The sequence below is a fragment of the Xiphophorus maculatus genome, chromosome 12, assembly GCF_002775205.1.
Source record: "Xiphophorus maculatus strain JP 163 A chromosome 12, X_maculatus-5.0-male, whole genome shotgun sequence".
NCBI lineage: Eukaryota > Metazoa > Chordata > Actinopteri > Cyprinodontiformes > Poeciliidae > Xiphophorus > Xiphophorus maculatus.
The window spans coordinates 5,977,342-5,990,318 of record NC_036454.1 but is presented as its reverse complement, the minus strand read 5'-3'; the positions used below and the strand labels follow the sequence as shown (position 1 = coordinate 5,990,318).

The 12,977-nt window shown below is 36.4% G+C and overlaps 1 protein-coding gene across 7 annotated transcripts in view; it reads right to left on the bottom strand.

Moving 5' to 3' along the window:
• Nucleotides 1–12,977, bottom strand: part of ralgds (ral guanine nucleotide dissociation stimulator) — a 60,053-nt gene that overhangs the window by 29,330 nt on the left and 17,746 nt on the right. Inside the window, exon 1 of one of the 7 annotated variants that reach the window (XM_023343762.1) lies at nt 12,323–12,729. The exons of 5 other annotated variants lie outside the window; for them this stretch is intronic. In XM_023343762.1, coding sequence (XP_023199530.1) covers nt 12,323–12,427 — 105 coding nt within the window. In that variant the 5' untranslated portion in view covers nt 12,428–12,729. Of the gene's footprint in view, nt 1–1,665; nt 1,950–12,322; nt 12,730–12,977 lie in introns of those variants that run through there. One more of the 7 variants, XM_023343761.1, reaches the window with a different exon arrangement.

Here is a 12,977-nt window from a genome sequence, read left to right as displayed (position 1 = left end):
TTAGCAAGTGGTCAGTCTACATATTTGCTTAAGTTTTTTGATCAGGTTTAAAGACAAACTATCATAACTGTAATAACATGCTATATTATCTAGCAGCTGTCACTCTAATTGCTGTTTTCATGTATTAAATACAAGCTGATTATTTTTTAAACACAAATAGTAACACAGGCTCTGTTTGTTTACTTTTCGTTCATCGTTAATCACTTTGCAGCAGCTGATCCCTGTAATTAAAGCTGGGAATTTTCTGGATGGATTTATGTCTGCTTACATGGGTTTTCCCCAGCAGACCAACACATGGAGCCACAGGAGGCGCGAAAACAGATCGACACATCAGTCGGCCAATTACCAGCAAATCAACAAGCAACTGATCTTCAGGTTTAGAATCAAATAATCAAAATAAAGGGAGAAACCTCTATAAGGCGGCATTGAGGACTGTTATATCTTTTTGTTATCAAGTCGTCATTTTGCTCCTGCTGTAGGCCAGAGATCAGCATAAATATAAAAGTTAATACCAATTAATAGAATAATATAATGCAAATCTCTCTCGCAATTTTTTAAAAATACATCTTTTTCTCAAATTAATTTTTAAAAACTGTATTTTTTTTATTGTGCATATATATATATATATATATATATTATATATATTTCCTCCAAATTATATTTCTTTCCAATTACTTTATATGTATAACATTTTCAAATAATAGATTGTTTTCCAAATTAAATTATATTTTTTCAAATTACATTATATATATACACATTCTCAAATTATACAACATAGTCATTCAAATTATATACATACATATTTTTCAAATAGTATATATATATATTATTTTTTTTGCATATATTCTTCAAATATATATTTCCAAATATGTATATTTCCCCTTTTTTGTCCAATGAAATAATAAATTTGCATAATGGTAAACTGCAATCAATGAATTTGATTCTAAAATCGACAAAAAAATTTAAGTAAACTGAAGGAAACTTTTTAATTGAGGAACTAACAGTAAAAATTTAGAAGCTATATTTTTGTTTCAGGTTCAAGAGCCAACATATTAAGCAGGTTAAAATGCTGACTTTTTGAGTTGGAAATGTCCATAATTTCTATTTCTATTGATAATTTTTAACAACAATACCTGGTGAATGCAGAGAGAAGGTCAGAGCTGACTTGGAGTTCCCCTATACATTTGTTATTTCAAAACAGCTAGATTCAAACAGTAGATCTGACCTATATTGCACCGTGAATGTAAAGAGAACCTGCAAGTTTCGTGACATTTGAGGGATGCAGCTGCAGGGGGCTTTCAGCTGCGGTTTAACTGAATGACTTGAGAGCAGAGCAGGGAGAGAACCACAAGGGCGAAAGCTGCAGAAAAGCAAGTCATGCTGTAACTGTAGGCCAGTGCCAGCGTAGGAGCAGCTGTATTTATGATCTGCTATTATTCATCACTTTCCTGTTATACCAGAACCTCAGAGAAAATCAGAACATCTCATGGTGGAAAACATAAAAGTGCATGAATTGCAGCCAGAAAAAGCAAAAATCACATGCTTTTCTTGTTTAAATTAACCTAAAAAGTCAAATTCAGACTCATTAACTCAGTTCTCCCAGTAACAACAAACAGAACCAGCTACTCTAAAGGGCCGGAGTCTCTTTCTCCTCCTCTCCCTCACCTCGACCAGGGGCAGGTCCGGGTCCAGATGGGTGAAGCTGTGCAGGACCACTGGGCTGCGGTCCTCCACCACCTCCAGCTTCACCCCGTCCCAAATGCTCCGAACCTTCCACGACGAGTCGAACATCTCGAGCAGCTGTCCCGGCTTGACGCTGGCCGCCTCGGTTAGCATCCCCGGGGAAAAGACCATGGAGGCTCGGCGGGTCACAGCGGCGGAAGAAGCATCTTTATCCGCAGGTTTGTTTTGTTTTTTAGTTGATTCTGGGGGGGGGGGGTTGGTCCAAAGCGAAGCGCGGCAGCTGCTTCGGCTCCGTCTGACGGTAAATCAGCTCTGCTGGTTCATCCTGCGGTCTGTGGCTTTCAGGGTCAGCGTGACTCACGATAAGCTCCGCCCACTGCCTCATGAGGCCTTCACGAACGTCGGAAACACGACAACTCGGCAAGGAAACGACTCAAATCCAAAGGCCGGAACGTAAATCGCCATGTTTAATAAGTAAACTCAATAAGTTTTGTAGTATATTATAATTTTTATATTTTTTGTATGTTTCCCACAACAAAAATAATCAAAACCTAAATACTAGGTTTAAACTGGATATTATTTTCCATATCTCCAAATAATATATTTATATCAAAACCCCATAAAAAATCATTTAAAACTAACAAATATCTTAAAGAAATAAAAACTAAAAACAAATCGTAACTTTCCTAAAATAATGGCCAATTATTTTTTGCCAAAAGTTTTTCCTTTTTTGCCTAAATCATCTTTTGGCAACAAGGAGGCTTAGGCCATTATTTTGGGAAGGTGACAAAATGGAACTACATTAATAAAGTAAATAGATGAAATTATGCCAAAACCCGTAAAAAGCCCTTTATAATTGAATAAATGTATTAATTTACATACCCAAAATAAAAATAATTTGTTACAAATGTAACTACATTAGTAAAGTCAATTCAAAATTAAAATGTTGATCAAAATACTGTTTTCTATCATGTTTACACATTACTGGAATAATATTTACATACATGCTACAGCAAGAAGAAATCAGTATTTTAAAATAAATAACACAAATTACAAACAACTAATAGGATAAATTAGCAAAAATATAACCTAATTTAAAACAATTTAAAAGTAAGCCTTTTAAAAGACTAAAAAACACCTACACTCTAGTTCAGGGGTCTCAAACTCCAGTCCTCGAGGGCCACAGACCTGCAGTTTTTAGATGTGCCACAGGTACAAAACACTGGAATTAAATGGCTTAATTACCTCCTCCTTGTGTAGATCAGTTCTCCAGAGCCTTGCTAATGACAGAATTATTCTATTCAGGTGTGGTGCAGCAGAGGCACATCTAAAAGTTGCAGGACTGCGGCCCTCGAGGACTGGAGTTTGAGACCCCTGCTTAATATAAATTATCCTTTAGCTGTCAATTTTTCTGTGAAGTTCCATTATTTACATTCTGATGTTTTCAGATGCAGATTTCTACTGCAACTAGAAACCTAATGACGCAATAATGATGTAAACCAAAACAAACCCATGGTGCTTTTCAGGTTTTTGTCAAGATAAAGCATTCCTACTGTGATCTTTATAAGTAAATGTTTTCCGACTCTTGACAGTCAGCTAAAAAAAACTAGCATAGGTGCTGTGAAGTGGAGGTCTCGGAGGTGTCCCTGAAGGCACCGTTGACTCCTCCATTCTCATGTCACTCCTCTGGGAAATGATGGTCTTGTGTTGTTTCTGCTCTCACTATGGCAGCAGGACAGTATGGGAAAAGAAAACAAACTCAAGTACAGTTTATGTTCCTGCTTTCAGCCTCAAATCCCATATTTACACTGAAACAAGAGCAGCTCAACTATCTGCAAACATGAAAAATGTCAGCCAGGATAAACTGCTCTTTTATATTGAAACGCTCTGGTAAAAAAAAAAGAGGTATAAGCAACTAAAACTCTTCTTATTTACACATTCACTGAAATATGTTTGTGTGCACACAAAATAAATCTGATGTTAGCCTACAAAAACATCCAAATGTAATCTGGCAGGAAAAAACTCAATTAAATTGGCCTTAAGTTTCCATAATTACTGTTTTTAGATTGTATCTGTTTTTTTATATATTTTAAAATAAATGTCTATTTTTGTATTTTTTTAATTTTATCGGCTTATTTTACCTAAGCTGAGTCAATCTACTTCTGATGTAAGATATTGATGATTTAACACACAAATCTAGTGGAAAAATAAAACTTTTTGCAGATATGAAATTTAAATCTTCATTTTCTAGAAAATAAAAATTGAAACCAGGGTACAATTTTAAAAAATATATTTTTAATCAATTATTAAAGATCTGTTTCTTTAATTCCCTAAACTAAAAGTCACATTTTACTAAAATATGACCTCAATTTTCTGTGCAAAACTTTTGAAAAAAAACTTTCTTGTGTGATCTGAAAGCCTACTTCAGTCGTTCTCCATTTTCAGACTTTAATCTGTTTTTTCTCTTCAGTCTGACAAAAAAAGACACAATTTGTTCCCATTTTTTTCAGTTGAAATTGTGACAAGCACCAGAAATAACAGCTTAACGGAAAGCAGGACTTCAGCTCCAACAATAAGATGTGTTTCAGCAGGAATGCATCCAAGAGTCTTTATTTAGTACTTCAAAAATTTGAACAGGTGAAATGTTCTGCTTCTAGACCTTCTACTTTAAGTATTCTCAAACTGAAAAGTTATTTTTTTGTGGCTGCATCTAAAGAAATGGAAACAAACTGTGTGTAGGCGGCAAAACAAAGCGACTTAATACCAACTTTAAAACTGGTTTAATGCCAAGAGACGTTTAAGAACAGAAGAAAAACCTTGTTCAACAGGATTAGGGGGACAAAACTTACAGGAAAAGCAAAAACATGACTCACACTCTGTATTATTTGCTCTTCGACTGCAAAATGTTGCTTTTTTTAGATTCATAGAACAGGAGCTTCAGTGGATTTAGGATCCAACACTGCCTCCTGGTGGACAGAGGGAGGAAAACATCCCATTAGGCTCCCACTAACAAAGCTATCCATCAACTGAATTAGATGGCTGTAAAGCTATTTAGTTGATTAGCAGCTCAAATCAGTTTAAGTCTGTTTTTAATCAGCAGCAGAAAACAAATGGCTGGAAAAGCCTGGAGGTATTCATTGACGTACAGAAACGGCTCCAAGTATAAAAAGAAAAGGAAACCCAACAATAAATTAGTAGTCCTGGAAAAGTATGCGTCTCCAAAATGCATTCCTTCTGCTATCTAAGAGATCAAAACCTGAATTTCTGAAGAGAAAAAAGTGTCTTACAATGAATTCTATGCAGATGACTTTTATCCTTTATCTTTGAAAAGCAGCATCAAAACCTTGTGATTACATTTATAATTTTTCTGTGTTTTTCATCATACCTTAGTTTTATTTTGTTAGCGTTAGTGTGTTTGCCAGTTTCAATTAATTAAATACCCACCCACACACATTAAAGTGAGTAGATAAATAATGATAGACAGGTCAGATATTACTTACTAGCAATATTAAAGCAATTTTATTCACAATAAGATTATCAGCTCTCAAAGGGATGTATCCAAGTTTCCATTAAAAAAGAAAATAAAAAAAACGCAAATCCTAATCCTGGGAATTTTTAATTGATCCAAAATGCTCAAAAATAAATTTTAAAATGCGTTTAAGTTGTACGTTTTTGCTGGTCCTATTTGAAAGTATACTGCCGCATAGTTAACTGCATGTATTTTCAATAGTTCTTTGAAATTAATTAACTAAGAAAAAGCCAGGCAGCTAAGCTAATCTAATTCTGGACATTTAAATTGCAGAATTTTACGCACAAACATGTTTTTTTTAAATATAAACTGATGAATTGTCATACAATTGTTTTCAATAAAAGTTATATTTGTTTACACTGTCTCTTCTTCTAGCGTTTGAGTAGAAACACGAAAAACACTAAAAATCGGAATTGCGAGACATTGAAAGATTCCCAACAAGACAGCTTCCACTGTGCCTTTTCATGAATATCTAATAATGCTCATAAGCATTATTATAGAGGTTTCAAATGTGTATGGGTTGTTGTTGTCCCTAAACTCTTGAGGAGTCCAGTGTATTGTCATATCTGGATTTGTTTTCCTGTCACAATCAAACAAAAAGTACATGACTTTGACCAAACACTGTGAATTTTCCATTTCTTTAAAATGTACACTTTTGGAGATATGAGGTTTTTATCCAACAGCGACAAAAGCTAAAAAGGAATCTGTCCAACATCCAGGTCCCTTCAAAAAGCCGCGTATCTCATCTTTAAGACCTCGATGGGTGACACCAAGAGCAAAAACTTGACATATTCCAACAGATTGGCCAAAAACGTACGGTAAACACCTGAAACCCAAAGAGAGAATACGACCAGGAACCTCACAGCAGATGTCAGTGTGACCCAGATGATTCCTCTAAAACCATCTGTGCTTCATTATTGCAGCTCAGCACAAAACAACCCACTGAGACTCTGCAGATGTGCAACCTCAAGCATCTGCGTGAAGCTGATCAGGAAGTATTTGACTTATTCCTTGTGCCGCTACTTATTCGAGCTCATATTTCTGCAAAAGTTCTTGCATTCAAGAAAAGGCATCTAAATTTAACTTTTTAGAAATTTTTCATAGATTACCAAATTGATTTAAAATTTGATATTATAGAAAATGGTTGTTGGAAATGAGCCATGACTTCCAACCTTCATGAAAAACCCTGAACAAAACACTCAGATTAATCAGGATTAATCAGTTATTCGAATTAATCGTCAACTAATTTAGTAAATTGATTAATCTTTAACTGAGTGCAAATTTGCTGAACAAATCAACATACTCAGAGTGGTAATTAAGCCAAAACTGCACAAAAAGTATGTAGTTTTAAATTTTAGATAAAAAAGAACCTTCTGTCTGTAAATATATTCTACCCAGAAAGCCACAAGTTGCATTTTTAGCTTCACATGGCTCAAATTCTGTCAGTTCTCCTACTAAACACCTTTTGCATCCAATTCTTAATGATCGGTTGAGAAAAAATTCTAACCGATAATTTATTTTGTAGTTTTTTTAGCACTGTATCCTTTGCTCCAAACGATCAAGCGTAGACTAAAGGAATGATATTTCACTGCATCTTTGGCAATAAAATGTTTGAATTATTTGTTTATTTGGATTTTTGCATATCTTTATCATTGTCTAAAATAAGCTTAAGTGATTAAATGAAAAATCTGCAGCACATGGCAATTTTTTAAATCTGACTAATCAATTAATTGCCACAATAATTGATTAATCGTTAGCTGCACTACTAAAAAAATTTTATCTTCAAAACAAATCACTGAGAACTTTAAGATTTAAAGCTGATGAACGCATTAGCTTCCAGAAAAAGCTTCAGCTAAGCATGATGGACACTAATATCCCGAAAATCTCTCAGAGGAGAACCAAAGGTCCAACTTTCCTTCTGCTGCGATTTAAGTGAAGCTCTTATTCCATCTGCTGGAAATCGATACCAGAGCATGCCGTTGCGTTGCCGCTCTGACATGATTTGTTGCTCCCTGAGGAACAGGAACGTTCCTGCTTCGACACAGCTGTGAGAGAATTAGGAAGGAAAAACATCCGAGTACGGAAGCAGGGCGGATCCAAAACCAGCAGACACGCATCTGGTGAAAGATTTCCATTCCGGCGGGGTTAAAATGGAAATCAGGGCAGTGACATCAGGAAGTTATTCTTGTCCTGGAAACACTGAACGACTCGGAAAGTTTACTTTTGACTGTCAGGGTACCATTTAACATAGTACCCCTCTGGTGAAGAGCCGTGGTTAAACCGGGGCCGCTGCCAAGCTCAAGAGCTCCACAAAAAACATAAATCTGTTGCCAATAAAAAAGCCGATGAGTCTCCCAGACAAACTGCAGAGTTATAGGACACCGAGAAAAAAGGGCAAACAGCTGGAGAGAACAACACAGAAATTAACTTATAACAAGTTACAACTTGTTGTTCCCAACTTATAAGGGACCATAACAACCATTTAAATTAAACAGGAATTGAATTTAAGCCTAAAACTTCAGTAATTAAACCCTGTCTTCCTGTATCACTGTTATTGTACCAATACTGACATTTTTTAAAGTACAATATATCATCAAACTTCTTTATCTTTGAATGATTTTGTTAAAAATTTGGAAGTTTGTATGTATCTACAAAATACTTTCATGACAAATATGCACAACAAACAGAAAAAGTAGAAGAACTATTGTGAGCTTTCTAAATTAACAAAGTATAAACAATTATGTGTGAGCAAATCAAAATAATTTTTCTTGGTAGAGTGAGAATCTATAATACAATAAAAAATACAATTTCAAGAGGTAATGTGAAATTTTAAGTATCCATCTCATCATGCTAGGATTTATCCAATACCAATACTGACTTGGTATCGACATTATCAATATTTTGGATCGATTCGAATACATTTTGCTAACATCAGTATTGGCTGGTTACCCAAAAACTCAAGCAAAGCTACAGCAATATGTGCTGTACAATGGCTGCTGGAACAGACAATTGTTTTGTTGCTGACTAAATATTCAGCAGCATTCTTATTGGTTGTGCAGGAGGTGCAACTCTGCTTGTCAAAGATGAATGGTTCAATAATTGCGCATCTATTTGCAGCCATTTTCATGTGTGAGAGTTTGGGGCGTGGCCAGCAGCAGCAGCTAATTCAGATTTAAAGGGACAGAAGCCCTAAAACAGCTCATTATGAAAGGAATTTTAAATAAGCAGAACTTATCAGACTAAAACCCCATATTTAAGAATGATTTTGAGCAAGAAACGCAATGAACATGTTTTGCATCAACCAAAAACCTATGCTAACCAATTTGAGAAAGCATAATAAGTCACCTTAAGCATAGACACTGATGATTCAGTACCAATCAGAATGTGTAATGGGTGAAGAATGCCCTGTGTTCGGCTGCTAATTCATAAAGCAATAAGACTTTACTACATTTTGCCAGGGCGTCTTGCTGTTTTGAGTCTGATGTTTGTACATGAACATAATTCAGGCAGAGAGCGTTGGCGAGCCGCCCGTCCTGCCGTCTCAGACTGAGAGCTCCTCACAGCAATAAACCGCTGAGGTCAGCCATCTGAGCCGCTTCATGTTGCCGTGAAGCCACAGCGCTGGAGTGACAGTAAATGGGATGAAAGTATTGTCATGAAGACGGCCATTGTTCTGTTTCAGACACAGAGATCAGTTAGCTCTACAGACGGATAGATGCAGGAGCTGCAGCCTGAACTTGATCAAGAATCTGAGTCGTTTTCAGCATTTTCAAAGTAGATCCTATAGACATGTTGCTACGTGATGCCAGGCAGAAGGAAAAAAGCTCCTCGCTAACAATGACTACCAGGGGTTTTAGCTGTCAAGTTGTCAGAAAGGTCAGGAAAAAATCATAATAAAAAAAAATAGCAAATGAGAGGGAAGAAGGTCAGTTAAGCTAGCTTGACTTTGATAATCTTAGATGTGCTGTGGAATTCTGTGTGCTTCGGTTCAGTTACAAAATAAAAAAGGCGACCTACACATCATCTATGACACATCATCAGTAGATCAGGTATTTAAATTAGCTAATCAACCACCACTGTGTTAGCTTAGCTAATAGCAGTGGTTAGCGGTAGTTAATCTACCACAGCAATCACTCATTAATGATCACATGAAGCCTGAAAACATAAATCTGTAACGGACTAAATGTTCTGTTCTTTGTGTGAGAAATGTTTGAGTGTTTTTTGGTGTTGAATCCTGATACACTAGTGGAGATGTTGTCAGTCAGTTGCGATGGCAACAAGTCTATGTGTAGAATAGCCCACACAGAAAGTGAGAAACAAAGTAAAATATGAGTGGTTTTGAGTTATTCATCAATGGCTTTTCTGCGTGATTTTTTCCTTTGAACTAAATTAATAATACCTGCATCTCCAAGCAAAGTTGTTCTACTATTTATAGTCTTTCTGCCCTCCAGCATTGTACGCATGCAAGAAATTTCCGGATTAAACAATAACATGCAACATGTCTATACAGCAAGTGCCAAAAATACTTTCAGAATGATTTTTAAAATGAATTGTGGCTCATAATTTTGGTTTGTTTGTGTTAAGAAGCAAGAGTTTTAAATAATTAAACACTGAAGTCTGCTCCACCATTACGCCTTGCTGTATCCTCTTTGATACACTACAGATGTTTCAGCCCAACACCGGTGTTACATAACGGTCAGTCAGTCTGATCACCGCCGATTGAGAGCCTAACTTCAGTTTAAGAGGAAAAAAGTGAGAAATGTTGACATAATTGATTTTATTGTTTGCTTAAACCCCAGCAAATCCCCTGATGACTCTTATAGTTTTTATAGTTACAGACTGTTTTGTACTTTTCCCACCAGCCTTCAGGCAATTACGCCACATGGGAAGAAAGACAATCACAGTTACTTTGCACTCTGCTTGCTGTTACTTTTGCGTGGCCAAATCCTTTGTTCAGCGTAAAAAAGTTGTAATATTGTCAGTAGTTATGCTTCATGCATAACTCCTACATGTTGATAGCTTGACGGGGATTTCTTTTTCTTTATTTAGGTATGAGGACTGTGTGTAGAAATTGCTAATTAAACCAGTTTACAAACATCTGTGTTGTTCATATGGAATAAAACAACAAAATGTTTGATATAAAAATATTTTATGTAGTTTGTTCAAATGCTGCCCACGTTTTCTGTGAGAATAAATTCAACATGGCGAAGTTTTATGTTCCTGTTAGCTTTCCTCCCTTATGAAAAACACTTTCACTGCTGGCTGCTGTATTTGGCCTTTATTATTAAAAGCCTACAAAAACTCAGTGGCTGGTTTTTAGATCAGACCTGGGCGTTTTATGGACTGCAGATGTCCCACAGGCAACACAAATATCATTTTTTGCATGAGAGTCTATTACAAAGTGCTGTTTGCAATCCAATATTTGTAGGTCATTATTTCCAGTTGCCATGAATATACAGTTTACATGCTGATAAGATATTCAGGAGAATCACACAGCTGACCCAGATGCTAAAGGTCCCAGAGAGAGCTGGAAGTAATAACACTGCACTGCAATTTCCTGATATAAATCCGGTCCTCTGCAACGTTTACCTGCTGAAGTCGCAGGCAAAATACCTGTTTGATTAAAGTCTGGATTAACATTTCTGACCTAAACATGCAACAAAATACAAGACTTTCCAGTTTTCTTTTACTTATCTCTAAAAACAACTGTTTAAAACAGGAGTGGTCCAACTGCAGTTTTCTGGCCGATCATTGATCTATAAACAGCTAATGCTAACAGAAAGCCTTGCAACAAACATGGAGGCTGTTGTTTCTGTAACATCTGGTCCTTGTGAGCCAACGTCCTGAATGTTTCAGATGCTTCCCTGCTTTGAAATGCACCTGGTTCACATTGTTTGGTGGTTAACAGGTTTCTGAGGAACTGATGGAGAATCGGCTGTGATGAAGCGCCGAAACATGTGAAACATGCAGGACAGCGTGTCCCGAGAACCAGAGGTAAGAAACGATGTGTTCAGGCTGATTCGGAGGAATTTAGATTAGATGTTACAATCAGCGTAAAAATATACAAACAGATTAAACCAGGAGTGTCCAAAGTGTGGCTCAGGGGCCATTTGTGGCCCTTGGACTGCTTTTATGCGACCCCCCAATTGCAATTCTACAATAATACAAATTTGTCCCAATAATTTTCTCACAATGGAAAATGTTAAGAACACAAAATATACATCTTTTTATAATCAAGCTTTTATACTAAGTAGAACCATATCCATCCAAATCTGCCTTTATTTTTATTATTTTTTAACTTAGCTAAGCATATCAAAAAGTTACCAAAATCCGGTTTTTATACTGAGAATAAATTTGTTCAATCGAGCCCCCAAAAAAGATTTGAAACCTTTATTTTTATTCGTCTGAAATACTTTTTATGTTTTGGATCTAGAATGAATAATCTCCCTTTAATACAAAAAATAAAATAAAATCTGACTATTTTATTTACTTGATTTTATTTTATTTTATTTTATTCTTTTTTTGGCCTGCAAGTACATTTGATTGGAGGTGGGCAATATGGACTGGATTTTATTTCATTTGCAGTATTGCTGTTTATTACTTATTTTTAAGTAACTGTATGGCTGTGCTTGCAAACACAATTCTTGTTCTTGAAAAATATTTCCACTTACAACATGCTTAATTTAGGACTCCACTTACTTAAAAAAAAAAAGATTTATAATCACTACACTGCACTTAGTAACTTAATTGAATCATATTTTTGAATTTACTGATATTTATTGGTGCTCTTATAACATCTCTTTTCGTTTACCATTAATAATTGCAACTTATAGAGAAGATAAATCAAAAATCCTTTCATGATAAACAATAAACGATAAATGATAAAAGCCCACCTGATTCGATGTGACAGAAAATTTGGACACTCTGGGATTAAATCATCAAAATTACCCGAAAAGAAGCAACTTATTTAGAATGAAAGAATGGCTGAGTATCATTGTGTCTGGTTCATGGTGCATCAAGAGTTTCTTAGACAAACAAACTGCTCCAGCTAATCTAAGTAGGTGAAAGATCCAGTGGTTCCGTTTAGAAAATCAAAGGAAAACATCTAACCTGTGTGTCTGATCTCTGGACTGGATGGTAATAATCCTCTCTGTCCCAGCAGCAGGTTCCAATCCGGGCCAGCAACCCGCAGCTCCACTGGGCCCAGCACCACATAACGACTCCAATCAGAACCGGATCCACGCGGAGCCGGGTCTAAAACCCATCAGAGACCCCACTCCCCTCGTCACAGATTGGCCGAACCCCCACGGCCGCTCGGCTCGCGCGTGTTTACTTTACCAGCTGTGTCAACAACACAAAGAGCAACACTGGAAAAAATTAACTTGTTCCCAGAAGACAGCAGGCGGTTTAAGAGAAGTCCTCCGAGCCGGTCCATTTCGGGTTGGAGGAGAACTGAAACCTCCTGTTGAGGTTGTCAAACCATCCCAGTAGCAACAACACAAACAGGGAAGTGCATTAAGACGCGCTGAAGGAACCGAGGAGGAAAGCGAAAGCTTCAGATGACGCAATGTAATAGTGGGGACTTCCTTATTACACAAACAGAGGAATTTACCACAGAATACCTGAGGTGGTTGGTCCAGTTCTGCAACATCGTCTCTGTGAACTCATACAGCAGCACCGGCACGACAACAATGGATCAGCAACAACTAGCTTTAATCAGAAAAAATATCTAATAATTCACTAAAGGAAGCTGGAACTCTGAACA